Source organism: Hipposideros armiger, unplaced genomic scaffold, assembly GCF_001890085.2.
Source record: "Hipposideros armiger isolate ML-2016 unplaced genomic scaffold, ASM189008v1 scaffold_351, whole genome shotgun sequence".
Taxonomy (NCBI): Eukaryota; Metazoa; Chordata; class Mammalia; order Chiroptera; family Hipposideridae; genus Hipposideros; species Hipposideros armiger.
Genome location: NW_017731701.1, coordinates 156,996 through 180,737, shown reverse-complemented (window position 1 = coordinate 180,737; position 23,742 = coordinate 156,996). Strand labels below are relative to the sequence as shown.

Below are 23,742 nucleotides of genomic sequence, written 5' to 3'. Positions count from 1 at the left end.
GCTAGATTTTTCAGATTGCTAAGTGATTATCACTGTGATTGCATAAAGAATATTTTATTAATTATTTAAAGTTTAGAATCTAGTTATCTGAATCATTTATAAAGAGAAGAAAGAATTGATTTGTAAATTTAATTTCTTAAATTTTGTACTTTCTCCAATATACAGCTTCCTGGAACTTGCATGACTAGGAGGCTATGATATTATTGCCAAGAAATTAGAAAGTGTGAATCATCCAATCAGGGAACAATGTTCCAATAAAAAAAACTTCTACATAATTAAGGTTTTAAAAACATTTAAATATATTTCAAAATAATCATTCCTCAAATCAATTGTAAATTTTCCTGATATTTTACGTAATATTGACATTTTAAAAGGTGGTTTTCAGTGTTTTTAAGGATTTCTGTGTTTGTTTTGAAGTACTAAAAGTTTTGAATGAAAAATCTGGAGGAATTAAGTGGTGAATGTAATAAAAAGTAAAAAAAAGTAAGCTTGGGTAAACTGGAAAACAAAATTCCACAACTATCATCTTCTGCTTGAGCACCATGTGGCTGTCTGAGAATGCTAATGGCTACTGCAGGAAGTATGAACTGTGCCTTCTCTTTGGGACACTGTGATTCTGGGACTTGGAGCCTTCCTTCTCACCTCTTATATGAAGAACGTATTATCCCAAATTCTCATGTCTATAGGAACAGCTCAGCTTTACAATCTGCCTGCCAGATGCCACCAAAACAGAAGGAACTCTCACTGTAGTAAAAATACATTTTATGAATTGATCAAAATTTGGTGGAGCCCAGATGCAGGATGGGAGTCCTCCAACTATAGCCTGACCTAAACCAGCTGAAAGCTACCTGTGCAGGTGAGGTGTTGTCCTACCTTCATTGTGCCATGTGGCTAGCTTTCTAGCTTCTGAATGTGGTTTTTATCACTTTCCTGTTCCTGCTCTTGTTTGTAGATTCTTTTTCCTTCATTCCTCTCTATGCACCTACCATTAGCAGCTCTACATCTGCTTCTAATGTGTTATTTTTCTGCTAAATTCAGGGGTGGAGCTTAATTCAGGGAGTCTTTATAACTAGCAATCTGATTTCCAAGCACGTGAGGTATTTCTGTTAATAACTAAAAAAATAATTCGTGCTCTCATGATCAGCCCACCACTGGGAAATGAAAGAAAAAATCATAACGTTAAAATGAAATTCAGTATTTTATGTCCTCATTGGGGAAAAAGTTAAAATAATCTATTCACCTAATTTAATAGGTATCTTTCTCTAAATATCACTTAATAACACTACAAAACTGAAGTTGAAGATTATTTTCATTAAATATGCTAATGTTAAGTATTTTAATAGTGGATTTTCCCCAATTAAATAACTTTCAAATTTTAATTCATTAGTTTCAATAACAACTTAGTGAAGTAGGAGGACAGCAAGAAATTTTTTAAAATGAATATACTAACCTAACATAATTACACTTGGCAAAGCTTAAGCAGTAAATATAGAATATAATCATCTATCTATCTTATACTATCATCTGAATATATGTTTGTACCCCTTAAGTAAAATGTCGGTATAGTCAGAATAAAAAGTTGAAAATATTTTGCATCAAAATGGTTTACACTTGCTTCATTTGTATATTAATATTTTTAAAATTGCATTTCAAGTTCACGTTATCAATATATTCAGTTGAAAATTCATGAGTTCTCTCTTTTCATACATTTTTCAGAGCAAAAAAAAGTCTGACTTCACTAATGTTTATTTAAAGACACTTCATTACCCATGGTAGATAAGACACAATGCACAAGAAACATTCTAGATAATAGAATCCAAGTTTACTAACAGATGGTTTAATGGAAGACATGCATTCTTCCCTCCATTTTTTTCTCCCAACTCTTCTTGCTGTATACTCGGATATCTGCCCATTTTCTAACATTGCGTATCTTCTCATAGAGTCAGGCCATATAATTTAAAGTCTTAACGGCTCTCCAATGCTTACAAAACCAAATACAAATGGCTTTAGGTCCTATATCTTCTACTTCTTTCAAGTGCTCCATCCAAAGTGTGTCAGTGTCCTGCCTCCTCAGTTTTACTCTAGTACCTATGGCAGGGCCACTAGTTTCCCACCTAAATCTGTTCTCTGCCTCTTCCATATGTATAGAGTTGTTAGCTGGTCTTAGAGCTGCCCAGCGAGACTAAATGTCTCAGTCTCCTTGAGCAGCAACATTGCCTAAGTTCTCATCAATGGAATGTGAGTAGAAGCGATGTGTGTGTCTCACCATGTTCTCTTCCCCTTGTCATGAGCTAGACGACAGACACTTCCATGGCACAGCCTCAAACACGCAGACAAGAATGATACTCCAGGGCCATGGTCCTTGAAGGGTGGTCTCTAGACCAGCAGCAGCAGAAGCACCTGAGATCTCGGAATGCAAATTCTCAGGCACTACCCCAGACCAAATGAATCAGAAACTCTGAAAGTGGGGCCCAGGAATCCATTTGAACAAGCTCTCTAGGCGACTATGATGTATTTAAAATTTGGGAAGCGCTATCCTGGAGGATAGTTTAGGAACAACTTGGCTAACCCCATTCTGAAAAATGACCATCCGAGGCAGTACCACTCCTCTGACCTGGCCTCTCATCTTAAGAAGTTTATTTGTGAAATCATACAGTTCTTTAAGTAACTGAATTGTTGGATGACCTTACAGCAGCTCAGCATTTCCCTAAGTAGTACTTATTCAACCTGGAATGGCATGTTTAATATTTCCACCCTGTTTAATATTTCTACTTGCTGAAATTGAAATCCTACCCTGATCTTTGCAAGTTAGCTCAAGTCCATTTGCCTAATGCCAAAGAGCACTAGAGCATTTATTCTTTCCTTTAGTCTATTATACACATTACTGATGAATACTCTTTAAAAAATGCAAATGTAATCATACCACTTTACCATTTCAGATTCTCACTAGACTCATAGCATTAGGCTCTGGTTAATGAGGCCTACAAAATCCCACTAAATATGACCCATGTCAATCTGTCCAGTCTCATCTAGAGCCATTCCACTTTTCCCTCTGCTCTAGTCACACTTTCCTTCTGTCTGTTCTTGAATCATGGCAAGCATTTTCACACCGCAGAGCTGTTCTCATGATAGTGACCTCACTATCTTACTTCTACTCAATCTTCAGGTCTCTTGAATATCCTTTTTTACTTATCCCCCACCCCTACTGCATCCCATATGAATCAAGCCAAAGTGTTAAAATCTGTTATCAAGACTTTACGTTTTCCTTCATAGTACTTTAAACTGTTTATTATAATGAATCGCTTCCCATGAATCTTGTTAGTAGGCGTGATGCCCTTCCTTTAACCACCCCCCATCCACTGTAACACAAGAAGCCTGAGGAGGGAAGGTGCCATGTCTATTTGCTTACTTTGTATGCAGAGATTCTAGTTCCCAGCTTGACACATAGTAAGCATTCAATACATATGCATTAAATGGATAAAAAATTGGATTATTTGAGATTCAACTCACATCGCATCTTATTTCCTAAGACTATTTTGGATCCTTCTTCCTTATAAAGAAAATTTCGTTTCCAATGGTTTTATTAATCAGTGTCCCTATCTACTTAAAAGTCAGAAGTCCCTGTTCCTGTTTAATATGTTTGTGTTAATGATTCTATCAGTAAGCATTTACGAAGTGATCTATTTGATCTTGGAGCCTTACAATCTAGATTACTAGTACACCATATATCATGCACTGCCGGGATTTATTTTCCTAAAAGACCGCTTCAATTACTACCTCCCCTTGCTCAATTTTTGCAAGGGGTATCCTTTTCCTGATGTACAATCTCATCATTTCAGCATTCAAAACTATCCTTAGGTGGACCATAACCCAATCCTATTCCGTACTTTCTGCAGCAAGGTAGTTTTCGCTTCATTCAAAGTGGGTAATTCAGTATCCCCCACACATAGCCACCACTGGGCCTTGGCACATTTGTTCCTGTCTACCAGGAATCTTCTCTAAATTAGGGCTCCTTTCTGGGACAAATCTCCCGTGGTGACCATCTCTGCCTGCTGATTTCCTCTGCGCTCTTCAAGGCCCATTTCAAATAGATCCCCTTGACCTGACTGAGCAAATGCAGGACACCTGTGGTGATTCTTGTGGTTTCTGGTCAGATTAGTGGGTCCTGCCCACCAGCTTCTGCCCTGGGACTGTGCTTTATAGCGTAGTTATGTCTTATGACACAGGGGGCATAAATATAAGACAAAAAAAAAACACACTTGAAAGAGAACTTCAGGGAGTATATTCAAACGAAAATCAAACTTTTCTAAAAAAATTAAGTTTATATGTTAACCAATAAATAAAATAGCAGAAAAAGCAACTCTACTTTAGAGTCATTACAAGAAGCTGTCAGATGTGCTATAAATGAAAATGTAAACTTCACTGTAATAAATGCAGGATTGGTGAGGACAAGTCTTTAGCAGTTTGCACACTCCTGAAACCATGAGTACCTACAATGAAGGTGCAGGGAATTTCAACGTACAGTATCGACTATTTCACTGAGTGAAAAGGAATACCATAGTGGGATGTATTAAAATATCAAGGCTGTAAATCAGTGGTATGAGATATTTACAATTAGCAAAATTCTATTTTTCTCCTGAGTTAAATTAACAGCCTCAAGCTCCCTCCCTTTACCTGCACCTACCTTTACAACAGTACTTACTTAATGTAAAAAAACAATTTCCCAGCTGAGAATGTAAAGTATCATTGTTTTGTCAGGATCCTCATTTGTTAGCAGCTCAAGCGGCCCCATGAAGCTAACAGAAGGGCTATGGCGCTGCTGTTTTCCTGGGAGAAAATCTCACAGATATTCCCTGTCCTGGGATCTCCCTGGCCTGAGCACATTTGGCAGCCCTAGCACTTTGACATGGCAGAGTGCGTTAAATTCAGCTCCCGGGAAGAAAAAGTATATGGTAGAGCAGAACTGCAAGTCTTTCTGACTAATTAAGGAACCACATGGGAGCTGTGCTCATGGCATTCTCATTTGTAAAGAAAGGAAGAAAGCCTTACGAATAATAAAGGAAAGCAAGTGAAACGTTTTGCTGAACACACAAGGATTTAGAGCTAAGTCTTCCCCATAAGAATGTTGCCCAATAAAAATGAAGGTATCAAGCTATTTTTCATTTAAGCAGTAGGTCGATATGATTCTCCAAGGTCAAAATCAATATGATATTAAAGACCCTTTGCTCTCTGAAGGCAAATACTATCATAGCCTATAAAATCAATAAACCAAATGCAAAATTGGATGTAACTGGGGTTTTTTCCCCCTTGTTTTTATTTTTTCCATTTTAACTGAATACTAGTGTTATTTATAAACCATTTTGGCCATCACTCCAGATTTTTTCTCTTTGCTCTGCCATTACTCTGGTCATAAAGACCTTTTTTTTGGAAGACTCAGAATTACATGACAGCAGTGACAAAATCTCCCATCCATCTTTCTGGGATAGTAGGTTCCATCATGTCCTAAAGCAGAACACTCCTGATCAACCCAGAAACTTAGAAATCACTTCAACCCTGATTAAAGACTCTTTGATACTATACCTTTTACTCACAGGGAAATCAATCTCAGAATTCCAGAGGGAAAGTACAATGAAAATTTAGTTTCCCAAAAGTGATTTGTGTTTAAGCTAAATATACACATACATACACATGTCATCACTTGCTATAATGCCTGAGGCAACATGTTTATAATATATTTACATACAAGTAAATAAATAACACATATTTTTAATTTTTTAAATTATTTTTTATACCCAAACTGACTTTAATGAGAATAAAACTTACAAAAAAAAATCCCTGGCAAAGAGCAACGTAGGGGAAAGGATGCAGACACAGTCCAGCCTTCATGAAGTCCCCTCCAACTGGACGTACTCTGACCAAGCACCCTTTCCATAGACCTGGTCCAGCAGTTGCCCGTCCCTTTTGGGGGGATAACTTAGGGGACTCCTAGGTTCCATCCCTAAACCCCTGCCGTCCGTCCCACTTCATGGACTTCTGGGCATTGATCATCCTTCTCTTGACTAACCTGATCTATCTGGTCCCATCATGTCACAGAGGCCCCTTCAGCCCTCTGGTTCCCACTGGTTTCTTTGATCTCCAAGTGCCACTCCCTGTGGTCCTCCTAGCCGCCACCCCAGCCTGGCCTACTTCTCATGTGGAGCCCTCTGACTTGACCCCCATCCTGACCACCCCTGCTCTGGAGCCCACAGGCCCATCTCCCTGAGGCCTTGCTCTTCTGGACCTGGCTGTACAGGGCAGGGTCTGAGCTGTGGCCTTTGGTGGCAATGCCAGTGGCAGCATAGGTTCAGGGAAGGCCAGGCCCTGGGCTTGGGAGCTTTGGGGCTTTGTGCTCCGAGGGGTGGCATGACACAGTTGGCAGCGGCCGGGTTGTAGGGGGCTCATACCCTCCTCCTTCGCCCGAGCCTGGCACCACCATGCATTCTTGGGCTCCTGTGGCAGATCATCAAGGCCCTGGAGAGCAGCGGGGACCAGGAACTCAGGCTCATCATGGATGGGGTCCTCTTTGGGGTCTGTCAGCCTGGCCTTGGGTAACTGCTGCTGCATGTGCTCATACAAGTCCCAGTAGAGAGGTTTCTTTAACTGTGGCCCCTCCCCTACCTGGGCAGGGCTGATAATATATATTTTTTAAGGGCTGCTTTCATGTATACTCAAGTGACAGCATTCAGAAAAAGTTCAGATTATGACCTCGTATTCCTATTTTTGCTAAAATAAAGGCTGGACACCTGTAAACATTCTTAATTATCACTGTCCCATCTGAGTGCTGTTGCATCCCCAGCATTACAACACCGGGGTTACAATGCACAGGGCTGGAATACACATTAATAGACACCCAAATCTCTCCATCATCGTGCTTGTACTCCCCCTAAACAGAGAGAATATAGAAAATAAACAGAGTACTGTAAGTTGGGATGATCAGGAAAGGTGGCACAGCCGTCCAATGGGAAAGGCAGAACCTATGTAAACAGTGAAAGGGCTCAAGGTAAGTAAGGGGGTGGGATGAAGGGCGTGGCAGGTCAGGAGCATTTGGTTTCTTGAGAGAACAAAAATTATCTGGCTGGGAATGAGAGAGTTTAAAAGTTGCTCTGGGGCCGGCCGAGTGGCGCAATGGTTGAGAGCTGGCTTGGGACGCCAGAGGGCCCCGGTTCGGATTCCACATATGATGGCCAGTGACACTGACCTCTACAGCTAAGATGCTGAACAACAGCTCAACCTGGAGCTGGGATGCCTTGAGTTGCTGGCGACGGAGTAGGCTGCAGCCCCTGCTACAGTGGGTTGCCATGGGCTACCGAGTGTAGCCAGCAGCCAGCGTGAGTGGCCAGCAGCCACAGTGAGCAGCCGTCCAGAAGCCAGCGACTGATCTGCCTCGTTGGGAAGAGCGCAATAATGGTGCCAACTTGGGCCAGTGAAGCAACGTCCTCCACAACTAGACTGAAGAACAAAAGGACAGCAACTTGTCTGTTCCCCTTCCCCCAATTCCCCAGCGCTGTTCCCATCCCCCAATTCCCCAATAAAAATCTTTAAGAAAAAAAAAAAAGTTGCTCTGGCACCACCGCTCCTCCACCCAAATTCTTCTTAAAGAGCTTATTACTAAGAAAATACATATATTAACCACGATCATTTTATTTTAAATGACCTGAAATGTGCTTTATTGCAAATGGGATTTGAGTAGATTGAAAATGAGAGCTGGTCTTGGTTTCCAGTCTTTTATCTCTGGTTGTACCATTAGCTTATACAAATGTGGAAGATTGGACTGAATAAAAAGAAAACCCATTTCTATGGGATAACAAATGTATGTGATAGTCCTGATTATAGTCCCTCATTTACAAGGAAAGAATAAGATCGATGGATTATTAATTTAAATCAAGAAAAAAAAACATTTGCCTGAACTGACTAGATTTAGAATATTACGGTTTTGGTATGATTATGTAAAATTGCACAATTCAATCTTATTTCCTATAAGGTTACATATAAGTCACTTGTATGGTGGGGAGACTACTTATATTGAACTAAACCTTCGTATTCCAAAGGGCTTTTAATAGGCATCATGTAAACTCTTGCAGAGATGGACAAAATTTTATCATTTTGTCCTTTTTGATAAATCTAGCATTTTAATTTCTTATCATTGCTCAACCGAGAATAACTCATTTAAAAAACCATACAACATAATCGATATTTGAAGCCCAGAGTAGTATTGGCTCACTGTCATGTGTTCTATCATTAGAAAACACCGTCTTTTAAAACAAATAATTTCTGCACCTGCCTCAGCTTTATATACTCTGCTGCCTGGATTCAGGAAGCTACTCAGTATATAAAAGCATTTTACTTTGATAATTTCCTGATATAATTAAAGTGATTCTTTGGTCTTATTCAAGTTTCACATTAAAGATCTTTCATCTACATCAAGTATACCAAGGTGAGTTGAAAATCTCTTATTCTACATTCATAATACGTATTGTGTTAAGATTCTTGCGCATTATAGCAAGAAAATTACACGCCTAAAAGCTGCTATGAATATAATTGTATGACAAGAAAGAGAGTGACAAGTCTAGAAATAATAGTAGGCTTCTCAGGGGTGTCTGTTGTAAGAACTAAGATATAGTGGTATAAAGACACAAGATGATCAAAAGCAGCTTCATTTCACAAAGACTATATGAGCTGCAGATACATCTAGAAAAGAGAGGAACGCCCCAAGGTCAGATAAAAAAAGAAAAAAGGATGGTTACTATGGAGCATTTTCTCTAGAAGGGAATTTCCTGAAGTGTACGTTAATCACTTAAAATACATGGGGTTTGACAAGAAGGGCAGAGACAATGCATTAAAGGTTCAGGCACACATATTTATGAAAAAAAAACCCCAAAAACCAAAACCCCAAAACACAACTTCAATATATTGTTTCAGTCAAAATTTCCAAAATTATTTAAGCAGGAAACAAGTATATATATACATGTATATATATATATGTGTGTGTGTGTGTGTGTGTGTATATATATATATATAATATATATATATATATATATTATTCACATATTCATATGAATATATATATATACACACATACATATACATATATATGAATGACATAATTTAATTAAATGTCATATATACATGCATGTGTATATATATGCCGGGGGTGCCAAAAAAATGTATACTTTGGTCAATGTTGCTCAAGCAGTTGTTTGACATAATCAGAAGTGTCTGGACACTGATGGTAACCACTCTGAGCACCTCTTGTAATTGCAGAAGTCAAACGTGACTTATGGTCAGTCATCTTTTGTTATGGGTATATATTGAGTGTTACAGTTTTAATATAGTTTTCCTTTCTTAAAATGTGTATGCATTTTTTTGGCACCCCCTGTATTGTGTGTGTGTGTGTGTGTGTGTGTGTGTGTGTGTGTGTGTGTGTGTGTATGTATGGCTTGTTGGCAATATCTGTAGAGAAGGCTTTGAGAAGAGTTGAGATCAAGAAAGGTTAAAAAGGCTGCAAGATTGGGACTTTCTCTTCCTTGCTCATGTTCACTGAGCTGCTAATCTGAGAGATATCAGAATATTGGTTGTATAAAAGGGTCTCTCATGTACATGTTTACAATTGTGATCCAAGAATCAAGACTCTGGGAGGCCTCAATCTCATCAAAGCTCCACAGAGGTCAGACGTTAGAGGGAGACTTTCAGTGATGGGGTTAGTGAGCAGTTGCTTTGAAGTGACTGCTCTGCTGTGAATCCATTTCCCAACCCCTTCTGGGATAAGGGTGTGGGAGGGCTACCTTCTAACACTTGATCTGTGGGACAGCTTCAAGAAAACCACTTGAGGATCTTTGAAATATGTTCACAGAGTTGGGAGACATGGGTCTGGGGTCTGAATCCCATGTGAGACCATGTAAATAGTCTGTGGATATTGAGGTTTGACTCCTTCCAAGGAACTGGAAAAGGCTACGTACTGTAATAGTTCCTCATCGCCTTGGTGGATGAGGCGGTGGAGCTCTGAGAGACGGGCTAGGGAGGAAGGCAGAGCTTGTTTGTGGACCAGATCCGAGACATACAGGGGAGGCAACGTTACAGCATGGGTCCTGTCCAAGAGTTCCAACTGGCAGAGTATGGAGCCCTCAGCAGAAAGAGGCTGGAGATAAGTGCTAGGTTCTCAGGGCTTCATCTAGGGAAGAGCAGGAGATGGACTGAACAGGACTTACCTAAAGAGCCCAAAGGAAGTGTCAGGCCCACCAGAGGACACTAGCTTAACAGTTCTAGTAGGTACATTAAAACTGCTTCTTAGGGCCAGCCAAATGGCTCAGTTGGTTAAGAGCTCGCTCAAGAGTTTGAGCTCCGAGCAACAGTGGTTTGATTCCCGGCCTGAGCTGAGCAGCCGCTAAGCTGCCAACAGGTGGCAGGATGGCTCAGCTTAAACAAACAAACAAACAAACAAACAAACAAACAAAAAACCTGCTTCTTTCTTCCCTTTCCTCCCTCCTTCTGTCTTCTACCCTGATGACAAACAGCAGGTCCTGGCAGCTTATGGTGGGAGAGAGAAGAGAACTTACGGAGCCAGTATACCTTTCTCATTCCTGGCTTCCAGCCTCCCAAAGCCTTGGCTGAGGGTGGGAAAAGATTCAACTTGCTCAGAAAAATGGACCCTCACTAAATAAAGTTAAAGGAGACAAAAATTAGAATTGTTTTAGTTATTTCTGAAGTGGAGGTTGATCAGTTACAAAAACTGCAGTTTGCTGGTAATCCGGAGCAGAACATCGAGAGAGGGAAATTTTAAATACCACCTGTTTCACACCATAAATCCTCTTATATCTGAGATTATAGCTGCCTGAAACAAAATAAAATACAAAACATGATAGCCCATGGAATCAGCAGCATACACTGTGATTCAAGTCAAAGTTTAATCTGCAATGTTATAGTATGAAGACCATCACACATTTTTTTGGTCAAAAGACAAAATACTGATGGTGATGATGATGATATAGCCCTGTCAGATTATGAACTTTGGTACATTGTATAGACAAGGATCTCATAATCACAGGACCTAAAGCTACTGGTTGGGATGATAGAGCTACTTATGGCTGGGAGATCCAGATTCAAAAGATTTTTCCCTAGGAAGGAAGAATGAAGTGGCTGAGCTTCCAAACTTATACAGTGGGCTGGATGACTTTCAGTAGGCTAGATTTGCTCAATATGGTCACTCGAGCCAAATGGTATGATGAGTGATGGAGTGACAGTAGAGTCCAAGGAGTGGACTAGGAGTGAATTCTGGAGTGTCTAGGAGTGAATTCTGGAGCCAAATTAGGTGGCGTGAAGTGATGGAGTGACAGTAGAGTCCAAGGAGTGGACTAGGAGTGAATTCAAGGAGTGTCTAGGAGTGAATTCTGGAGCCAAATTAGGTGGCGTGAAGACCAGTGGATTCTGTGTGGCTACTATAGAAGGTATTAGTTAGACCTTGTTTCTTTTACATAAAAAATATGTTACTGATGGGTATATAACAGTGAAAATAATATCAATGTTAACTTCTCAGGCATCCATGACAGATAGTTCCAATACACCTAAAGATAAATATTAACTACCAAATAAGCAGTGCCTCAAAATATTAAACTTAGAATTATGTATGACCCAAAAATTCTACTCCCAGGATGCTTGCCATGTATTAAACGCCTGTATGATCAAGAATGTGATGGCTTAAATTATGACAAACATCACAACATCTTTGCTTATAAATGTCTATGATTACATCATTGAATGAATTAGGTTTCCAAGTTAAACTTGGCTTACACAGCAGATCTAAAATCATAGAATGGTGAATTCACTTCATATGCAATACAATGCTAATAAATGCAATCCTCAAAACTGGGAGACTTGTTTGTTTTTAAGAAAATATGTAGCAATGATATGGGCAAAAAGGATGTAAGTAAAGAGCAGTTTTTATAAAAAGCAATATCAACTGAAAGGGAAAAAGAGACAGTTTAATAGAAATATGTAATCTTAGCTTAAATCCCCATAAATTTAGCCCGAATTCCTTTGAGTTACAATTTTCAGGCAAAATCACCATTGTATGAATTATCTTCTCTTTTACTATGGGCTCTATTCTCTACAATTCAATTGGAGGCTTTATTTTAAAATGAACCTGAAAGCAATTTTCATAAAAATTTTGAAAAGATTTCATCTTTTCATTACTTGAGTAATGAAATACCAACTTGCTCACTGTAGTACTGGGTGGCAGTATAAATTACCTTCCAGGGAAATAAAGTATCTAGCTTCCCTTTCTCCTGTTTTATAATTACAGTGTTGAAAAATTTTGTAAATAAATCAACTGAAATGATCTTTGGGTGCTTTGTAAGTAATTATATGTCTAAGCTGTTATCATTCACCGGGAGAAGTATTCTAGAAAGAGCTGTTTGAACCATGATGTTCAGAAACACTCTTTGGCAAGGTGTATGCTACATACTGTGTCAGGTTTAGAAGAGCCCCCATATAGTAAATTATTCCTTCAGTTATGAAATATTCTTATTTATCTGTCAGAAAGTTACTGATGTTTGGTTAGGAATATAAGTACTGCCTGATTGTCCGAAGTCTAGTCTCAGCCAAAGTCATTCAGACTTAAAAAAAAAAAATCTAATGAATAAATCATTGCATGTAAGTACTGTTACTCTCTGTTTTGAGAAAAGTTTAGAGCAGCCATCATTTTAATTAACGGACTGTGTATAAGAATGCCTGATAGCAGCTGTTAATATGCATTTTTAAGACTGGCGGGTGTGGTGACTAATCTAGATATACGGGCAATATATGTTCAGCTAAGCATATGGACTGTAATATAAATTATGATTATATCACACAGAGAGGCACAGAGGGACATGTGCAATGGCTGCCTGTGCCCATTTAATCAGCTAATATATTTTTCAAACATATACTAGAGAAGGCTTTATATTATTTTAACTTAGGAAATATGAAAAAAACATGAACCATAATAATACCTTTAAATCAGCTTCATACTCTGAAACGTAACTATTTTTTTCTATGAATGCAAATTCAGAGTTTTAAAAAATTTATTATTCAAGAGAGAAACTGGAAATAAATAAAAGTTATGAAAACCATCCTGGAGAAACCTCAAAATATCAAAACAGATTGTGGTTTCCTCCTTGAAACATTTTCTCTCATTATATATAAATATATATATATATATATATATATATTTTTTTTTTTTTAATTGGGGAATTGAGGGGATGGGAACAGTGCTGGGGAATTGGGGGAAGGGGAACAGACAAGTTGCTGTCATTTTGTTATTCGGTCTAGTTGTGGAGGACGTTGCTTCACTGGCCCAAGTTGGCACCATCATTGCGCTCTTCCGGGGGAGGCAGATCAGTCGCCGGCTTCTGGAAGGCCACTTACGCTGGCTGCTGGCTACACTCGGTAGCCCATGGCAACCCACTGCCACAGGGGCTGCAGCCTACGCCTTTGCGGGCGACTCACAGCAGCCCAGCTCCAGGTTGAGCTGTTTTTCAGCATCTTAGCAGTGGAGGGCAGTGTCACTCAGCCTCATATGTGGGATCCGAACCAGGGCCCTCTGGCGTCCCAAGCCAGTTCTTAACCATAGCGCCACTCGGCCGGCCCTATCTCATTATATTTTTGATAGAGAAGATAGTTTAGTTATCTTAAACACTATTAATTCAATTTACAAAATAGCTGGTTGAAGATATTAGAGAAAAAACAAATTACCTTTTCTTGATATTGCCGCCTTGAGGAGTCCAAAGACTGGATTAAGGCCGTGGCATGGCCGACAAACATGGCGTAGCAGGTGGCCCCCACGATCATGCTCAGCATGGTAATCCAGAGGTCAGACATGCTGACCGGGGCCTGGGCACCATACCCGATGCACAGCATGTGACTCATTGCTTTGAAGAGTGCATACGAATACTGCTTTCCCCAAGAGTCATTCTAGAACAGAAGAGAAAATAGACTGAGTCATTACGATGGCAGAATAAAAAGTGAGTAGGACTTGTACACCGAAGTCTAACTGAACACTGAGTTGGAGAAATGTCCTTGTAATGGAACATTTACACAGGTGCATCTCCCTGATTTCTAATTAAATGACTTGATGTGTTTCAAAGCCTGCCTAGTACTGTGAAAATAGAAATAGTCTACTGTTAATATATGCATTCCTAGTCAGTTTTAGGTCTGTTTTTTTTAAGACTAAAATTACTTTGGGGAAAATGGTGTGAGCATCACATAAAAATGCCAAAGATGAATGCTGATGGGCTCATTTGAAAGTTTCCAGGAAATCTGGTCATTCTCTAGTAATGTATTTGGCAAGCTGAGATGGCTGTGAAGCTAATGGGGCCTAAGCATAGGCATTTTTATCAAGACTATGATGTTTAGATTTTTAAAATCCAAATTGATATATTTGTACAGTCCTTAATCTTATTTTCTTGAATAAAACCATAAACACATTTTGAAATGCAGGTCTAATAAATGGAAAGAATTCCCTGAAACACTCCTTCAGAGTAATGTATATTGGAATGCAAATAGCATGGCTTTTTAAAAAAATACTAAAGTGAAGCAATACTTTGGTAAACTCTCTAAAAAAAAGCTGACTTCTGAGACTAGTTATTAGATGCAATTTCTGATATTTCAAAACATTATTCTAAGATCAATTCTACAAAATAAGCTTTTCAATATATCTTTTCTACCCTTTGATAAAATTTAAAGAATGTTTTGTTTAATTTGTATCAAGCTCCCTAGCCCAGGACTTACATAATTTATGCGGCCCAGTGCAATATGAAAATTTGGGCCTTTTATTTCAAAACTTCAGAAAAAAAGTGTTGTTAAAGATAATAATAACACAAATATTTTCTTTTAAAAATATGTTATTACTTACAAAGTTTAATGGGATAATGATAGATGAGTAACAACATAAATGTACAAACTTCAAAAAAAGAATAATTTGGTATCATAATTGTATATAATGCAATAAATAATAATACTGCATTATTGTGATATCTTGTTTCATCATGAAATTTTTCTGGCTTAATTTTCCCCAAATTCATTTCTTAGGTCACCAAAATTATACAATTAGCTATTTCATTTATAATGATGAAATTGAAAGTGACATCAGTTGCTTTTGGTTAATGTAAGATCAAAAATAATTTTTGATACTTTTCAATTTTAAGAGAGATCTTTCTGTTGAAGGAACTGTTACTGGAACTATTAAGTGTATTTTTTAGGCTGTGACAACATGAGGATCAATTTCTGATTAAATATTTTAATACAGAAATTTTAGTACATCTGGAGCTTATGATTCTCATGGAACAATTTTTCTATAAATATATCTCTTCATACAAATCAGTTTCATGTAAGTGTACTTTTTTAAATTAAACTTTTTAAGATAATTGTAGATTCAAATGCACTTTGCAAGAAATAATAGAGAGAAGTACCCTTCACCCAGTTTCCCCTAATGATTACACACATCTTACAAACTGTAGTACAATATCACAACCAGGAAACGGACCAGGATACAATCCACTGATCTCATTCATATTCTACCAATTTACATGTATTCATTTGTGTGTGTGTGTTTAGATTTATGCAATTTTATCACATGTGTAGGCCCATGTATTCATCACCAGTCAAGATACAGAACAGCTCCATCACAACACAGATCCCTTATGCTGCCTTTATATTGAATTGCATGTTAAATGTAAATGTATTCAATGGTATTTTATATTTTCTCTGATATTTTCTGCAACTTGCTGAGGTCACATTAGAAACTAAAAGTGGTTTCATGATTTGTATATAATCCAAACTGCCTGTTTATGTATTCTATTCCTTTATTTTCAATTACAAGGACACACTGATTTTTAAAAATGTCTTCCTTGTTAATAATTAGTTCATTTAAAGCTCCACGTGAAAATAGTGCTATTTTCATCAAATGTGATTTTTAAAAATTTTAATCTGTATTTCTAGGCTGGTGGATTTTTGTTTTGCAATGTTGCAACAGTTTTCAAAACTAGACATGTAAAACCATGGAGAATTTCGAACTCCCTGATATGCTTTATTGCAATGTCTGTGTGTAATCTCTATTTTGTAATAATTTATTGACAACGTTTACTTCCCGAGCTCTGCAGGTACTATCTTAGATCTTAGGAAGGAGGTTTCCTGCTTGTGTAGGTGCCGCAGGGATGGGCTCCTGGGATGCCAGGCAGCTGGCCTCTCCCCATGGGTGCTATCCCCCTCTGCATGGAGGAGTCACTACTGTCTTCCCTGGTGGCCATTGCTGCTACTGCTCCTGCAGCTGTTGTGGCCACTGCTGTCTGGTGAGTTCTGGCTTGGCCACACTGGGGACACGTAGTGTCCCAGGCTGCTGAGGCATGCATGTGTTGGGCTTTGCAGCCAGGTCAATTGCTTGGCTTCTGTGCTGCCCAGTGTGCTTGCAGGCCTGAACCTGGGCATGCACAGGGCCACCCTGCAGCTCTGCTGCTCAGGTTCACATGCCATTGTCCCAGCAGACGTCACCAACAAAACAAAAACTCAAAAAGAAAAGAATTTCAAGCTAGCGGCAGCAGAGCATTAAAGCAGGCGTAGGATCCTTCTGAAGGTGGGTCCTTGTGCAACTCAACTGCAAGGTCACACACCAGGAAGGCATTCCTGCCTTTGTCAAGGCAATGTAACTGTTACATTATCTGAGTACTTTAAAGTTATTTTAAAAATATATTAAATATATGTGGATATTTTCATGTTTTAGTGGGGTTTTCCAAAATCAAATTTATGGATTAAAAAATTGAACATAAGGTTGAAAAGCCCAACCTTTGGAACTGCATGTGGCTGCCGATAAATAAAAAATAACTAGCCCCATTTGGTTGAAAGAGTTAAGTTTCTTAAAGTGAAATTCATTGTTATTTACTTATAAAATGAGGTCAGGCAACCATCTCTCTCTCCCTCTCTCTCTCTCTCCTATCATCTCTCTATCTGAAGAGTTTGTCATAAATTAGCCAGTCTAAATTGCACAAAACATATGTAAGAGAATTAGGAATACACTAGAAAACAGTGGTGGCCAGAGTCAGGGACATTTTTCAGCATCATATGGGAAGCCACTGTAACTTTTTCAGCAGGGAATGGTATAATCTGAACTGTTCTCTAGGAAGATCAACCAGAAAGAAGTGTTGTGCACTGATTCACAACAAACGATGGCTTTGTTGAGGCAGAGAACATAGTGACTTGCCCAAGTTTACCAAGGTTACAAGTTTGTAAGTGGAAGATTCAGCGGTATGAACCCAGACAGTCTGGCTCTAGAGACCATGCTACTAACCACTACATGATACTGCTCTTGATTTTATAAACCTACCATATTTATAATTTCAGGCCAAATGTTAAGGCTGAAAAATGAAGTGATCAGCCCAAATCTCACATTGAAACCATTATTTAATGGAGTAAACTAAAATAAGACAAAGAGTTGGCCTAAAGAAAGAAAAACGAAGATCTGCGATGGTTTTTTGAAAATCCAGGAATGTTTCTATTCCCAGTACACCATATATCTTTTATTGCATGGCTGTTCCCTTTTCATCTTTTAAAAATGACTTTTTATATCTTAGTCTACATCAATAATAATAACATTAACGGGAGACTATATACACAAAGTGCTTTACTATATGATCTAAATATTACCCACTTACATATAATTTGAATCCTATTGAAAGTAAACAATAAGTTAGATGTGAACTTTGTTTTAATTAGAGCTTATCTTGTTTATTATTTTAGGTAATGATTTATCTACAAATTGCTCCTTACAGATCATTTTTTTATTATTCAGAGTGTTCACTCAATTCATCATCTCACTGAGGCACCATTAAAATTAATTATTTTTTTGAGGAAAACGTATTGAGCCAAATTAAGAGGAACCTATACAAGTAAATTTCATTATTTCATCTGGGAACTCTAAAATAGAAAAATATAGTTTAAGCTTACTTTAGGCTTAACTTAAAATACTTTCTAGGCACTTGTTTTGACATCTTGTTTGTATTGTTACTGAATTTGGGACAGGGTAAATGGCTATGGCCAAATAATAATAATAATAATAATAATAATAATAATAATAATAATAATAATAAATTAAAAAAGAAAAAAGAAAAGAAAAGGTTTATTCTAGAATGTCCTAGACCTCCTGACATAAGACACTCAAACTCAAATTAAACCACTTAGTAAGCCATCATAAAAACAAAAGTTCTCCAGTCTATCATCTTTCACATGAACTGAAGGTTTGTTCATTTAGGAGGCCAAAATATTCTATTATTGAATACCTGAATTAATTTTTCTTTATCATCTGAAAGTAAATGTGAGTATGAGGATGTTAAGTAGATAAAATCTTAGCTAAATATGAAATATAGAACTTGGAGACTCCGCATTCACACATGAACTGCTAAATATTAAACAATCAGAGAGATAAACTTGTGGAACTAGAAAAACAGGTAGAGAATGAACTTTGCACAGCTAGGTTACCAAATTTTGATCACAGTGTTCGATTTACTTCTTCAACCATTTAATAAATTATCACTTATATGTACCACTGCAATGCCAATCAGATAGAAAGCCGCATTAAGGAGGTCTCAAGAAAAGAAATACAGCAAAGCATAATCTGCTTGAAGTCACAAGAAGGGGAGCAAAACAGGTTCCCAGTCCCCCCAAATTCCAATTCATTGAATATGTCATTATTCACTTTATCTGTATGTAAGAGAACAGAATCAGGGTGGTATGCAGTGGTTATCCAACAGTTTCACAGGCTGAAGTGAGATAACCATGAATAGACTTTGGGAGCAAGCTTTATACTGATCAGTGATTGGAACAGAATCATGACTGGTTTTTTTTAAAGTATTAATTTGAGATATTTTTGTCTTTGAATAATGTCCCCTAGAATTAATGCATTCATATATTACAAACACAAATATTTAAGAAATATCCTTGGGGATGTGTCTTCGTTCAATGAAACATATTTGTGATTTGCTGTTACAGATTCTGTTAAGTGATAATGTCAATGAGAAGAAAAGGGGAAGAGTAACATGAGGCCATCCTAAACTGAATTACTCAGTAGGAACGTTGTGCATGCCATTCCTAAGGAGACTTGGGGAAAACACTGTCAGCTATGTTTGGTGTAAGGTCAAAATACAGATAGCTAAAGGAGAGAATATTTCTTAAAACACACACACACACACACACACACACACACACACACACACACAATGCTGCATTTTCCCCCAGTATAGTGCTGTGCAAAGCAAGCATTAACTCCAAAGTAGGCAGGAAGAAAGCCCACCAACATTGCACTTGTGTTGATTTCATGACCTGTCAACCTTGTTACATAACATTACCACTATATTCAATGTATTAGGAAGTAGTGAATTATTTCCCTTCAATTCCCATGATAGAAAGCTCTAGTTTTCTTGGAATACATATTTGTGTTCATGATAGCAATATATCCAAATAATTTAAACGCCATGATTTCTAGCAGTAACACTTTAAAAGATCAGATATACAATTGCATATTTTTTTTAGTTGGAGATTTATTGTTCTTATTTATAGTGTTATGATCTGCTTACAAATATTTGTACCTCTGATATCAACCCTTCTGCATTATAGGAGGGTTTAAACAATTTCTAGCAGTAAAATATAAAGTTAGTGCATCAGCAAATAGCTGTTGCCATATAAAGAATGATGTCTGGTCAGTGAAAGTCTATATTTGTTTTCTGGTCAATTAATCCCTTGAGTTCTAAGTGTACTTTTTACTGCTTCAATAATGATGATAAAATACATAATTTGCATTAAGTAAAATTGTAAATTAAAATTTAATGATGCTTGAGATCATGGATATTTTTGTCCTATTTCTTTTAATGTTGGTGCATTATTTTAAAATAAAAATGAAACAAATCAAATTATTTTTAAATTTTGTATGCAGATTAACTCAATTTTTATACAAAGAATTCATTAATACTTCTTCTAGAAATGCCCCAAAACAGACATTATTTCAAGATTTTAAGTTGATAGTTCAATTATAATTAGCATTTTAAGTAAAATATTTTCATTGGGTATCTCTTTTCTTATTTGTACAAGTGAACATAAGCAAATAGCATATTTTACATATTTTGCATATATAATTATTATAAATATATTTTATATTTATACATAAATATAAAGAAACAATAGAAGATATTAATATACACTGAGTACATGACTCCTTGCAAGGAGTCATTATATCATTTCACTGCTCCTCATAACATTCCTGAAACCTGATATTGTTTTTAAAAGTAAGAAACTCAAAGCTTAGAAAAATTAAGAAACTTGCTCGAAGTCACAGACTTGTAGGTGCCAAAGCTGGACTTGAACCACAGTTCTGTCTGACCCACAGTATAAACCCTATCCATTGCAAATACCATAGCCCATATTTCATAACCATTTATATGAGTAAAATTATTGATAATTATAATGCAGTATTTTCAAATATTTTAAGAGCATAACCATCACACAGACATTCTTTAAAGTACTACATGTTTTCATTTCAACCAGCAAAAGGGAACCTCTACAACACCTTTAGGGAATTTAGAGGAAAAATTATCTCACGTTTTCATCAGAGAAAAATCTCTGAGGGAAAATTCCCTGGAGAGTTTGAAGCCAATAAGATGATTTGGTCAAACAGCTGTATTTCACTTTTATATTTCCTATTGGCAGAGAGCTCTCAAAGCATTCTCCTTATTTCCTCCTATCCTGGAAGCCTTGGATGGAGCAACCTATCCTGTTACTTAATTGGAGCAATCTTCTGGAAGGAAATCCTTGCCTGAGGCTTAATCCTCCAGCCTCTGCAAGATGCCTGTGACACAGGGAGGCAGGTTCAATCCCAACACTAACCAGTGCAGTGTGTGTGCATTCCACACCTGTCCAAAGTAAATGAAGTAATGATGCCACACATTCTAAGTGCTATTATTTAATATGCACTTTTAAATTAATTTTATGGCTTTTAGTAAAGCAGCTCTGCACTGATGAGCTGCAAATTAGCAGATCATCTCTTTTGATAGCATTCTCAAATTGCTTAACTCTGCTAATTAACTTTAGAACTTTTAGCATATTGGCAGTGTTAGAAACTACTAAAATTAGAGTGAAAACAAAGAACCATAATCCTTTTTGTGAGGCTCAAACTTCTGCTCTTAATAAAGTAGCCACCTGTGATGTAAAAGAAGCAGGAGGCTTAAGAGCATCTTTTAAGCCTGATTGTAGCCATTGGGTGGTTATTAATTATTAGACAATCAAATGTATTAAATGTGCAATTTTTATGTATACAAATGTTTTTGTTACCATATAAAAGAGTAAGGCATTGGATTTTTTTCTAGGTAATTTGCATACATGCCATTTTGTATGACAGATGGTGTAATGTGGAATCTGTACTTTTTACGAAGATAAAATAAGAAGCTTTCTACAATAGGGTTGTATTGACATATATTGACATATAAAGTGGCTGTATATAAAAGGGCTAATACATGATAAGGTGTTCAGGTGTTTTCCACCTAAAATAGTTCTGTCAATGAGGGTCTAAATTTACCAACAGTATGTGCAGGTGTATGTGTTTTAATTTAACAAACATGTTTATAGCACTTTCTACTGCCAGGTATAATTGCAACCTCTTTACAAATATATATTGGGTTGTTGCAAAAGTCATGACGCATTTTTGCAATGAAAAACAGAAAAAATACATCATGACTTTTCCAACAACCCAATAAATCATGAAAAATTTTATTAAAACCCAATGCTCAGAATTAGGCATAACTAAAATACAGAAAAAAATAAACCACAGAGAAAAGAAATGTGGAAGCTGACAAGAAGCTCACTTAGTAATTAATTGGTTGTTTATGATGAGGTGAAACAAAGCCTTCTGATTACATCAAAAGTCAGGTTCTCACCTGGTACAGATTCTGAAATGCTACCTTCGTAATGGTAGCATTTGCCCTCAACATTTAACACATCCACGCAATTTGGATGTTGGGTAAAGAAACTTCTCTGCTTTTTCTTTTCCTATTTGTATTTGCCGTTATGCCTGGGCTTCCACTACCAGGGGTAAGGAGGGATAGTGAAATAAAATAAGAGTCAACCCACTAAACATTTTTTTTTCCTATGGTAGACTAATTTTTACTCACAGATTCATAGAAAGTAGGAACTGTACAAGATCTGAGCAAAAATTTAGTTTCCTTCTTAGGAGCAAGCTGAGTTTCAGAATCTCCATAATTATAAGATGAAAATATAAAAATACCTAAGTAAATAAACAAATACACATATAAATAAATATAATTCAGAGTACCCAACTTTATTTTAGTTTAATAATCAAGGAACAATATATTTAAGCTCTCATCTGGTTTGTCTAAGAATCGAAAAGCAAAAAGAACCCGTCATGTCTCTAAATGCTTGCAAGTATAACTTTGTCTACTATATTTGCATAATCACAATAATAACCATAACATCACCACTAACAAAAGCATTGAGTTCAGTTTATATAGATCTCTTACATTAAGAATCTAAGTTGACTTGGTGATTATCACAACATTATGGTTGCTAGAACAGCCTTCATTATGTTCATTTTACTGATAAGAACAACGTTCAAAATTTTATTAACTTGCCCATGGCCTTATGGTAAGAAGCAGTATTTCTCCATTGGCTCATTATAAAGACAATGTATTTTAAACTATACCTTCATAATTGCTATCCTGTACTCTGCATATACGGGTATTTAAAAAGAAAAATCAACCATGGTCTGCCTAAACCATCTCCATTCTGAAAATAAGAGTGCAAGTCAAATTATTACAATATATCTGGGTAAAATGATGAAGATATTCACTATAATCTGTATTGCCCAACATCGCCATAGAATTACCTATTTTAGGCAAATATCCTCTTATTAGATTAGCAGCTAGTTAAATATATAAAAAACATTATGCTATGCTAAAGTTATTTCAATCACATGTTTAAAAGATAAATGACACCACTTAAAATCATTGTGTTGCATTAGGAAATACTTTTAAAATTCCTCTTCTTATTTAGAGTGAAGTAATATCTACACAACTCAGCAACAGTACATGTTACTTAATTCTAAAGGCATGACCTTAAATTGCAGACAAAGTCTCCAATTATATGCTAGAACTTGGTGTATTGATTATGCAATCTAACAAGATAAGCTTAGGAAAGCCTCTGCTGTGCAAGGCTGTATAAAAAGCAGAAAGTATTGAGCACTTACAGTTATTTATAGAAGCCTAACCCCAACTTAAAGCTCTTACTCTGTGATGTGTATTCAGCGTATTCTTAGTATATAAGGCTTCTGTATCAGGGTTACTGCTCTGAGGGAATATTTTGCTTTGACTTCTAAATCCACATAAGCCTTAAATAAATGTAAGTTTTATAATGTGCGGGTTCCCTGATCTCAGGTACAACTTCAAAGAAAATTCAAATACCAAATAGTAGCACTTAAGAGGCAAAATGCAACATCTTGATCAACAGAGTCAAACAAACCAAATGCACTTTTTATTAGCGCTTAGAAAGGTTAAATGCCGAGGGTCTCTGTTGTCTGAGAGAGAGAGAGAGAGAGAGAGAGAGAGAGAGAGAGAGAGAGAGAGAGAGAGTGAGAGAGAGTGAGAGAGAGACAGAGAGAGAGACAGAGCGAGAGACAGAGCGAGA

At 37.0% G+C, this 23,742-nt stretch overlaps 1 protein-coding gene and 1 pseudogene across 1 annotated transcript in view; both read right to left on the bottom strand.

Annotated features, from left to right (window-relative positions):
• Positions 1–23,742, bottom strand: part of HCN1 (hyperpolarization activated cyclic nucleotide gated potassium channel 1) — a 174,755-nt gene that overhangs the window by 88,726 nt on the left and 62,287 nt on the right. The window contains exon 3 of the mRNA XM_019661514.1: positions 13,765–13,983. Within this exon, the coding sequence (XP_019517059.1) occupies positions 13,765–13,983 (219 nt within the window). The remainder of the gene's footprint in view (positions 1–13,764; positions 13,984–23,742) is intronic.
• On the bottom strand, positions 6,190–8,266 carry LOC109392847 (docking protein 1-like; annotated as a pseudogene).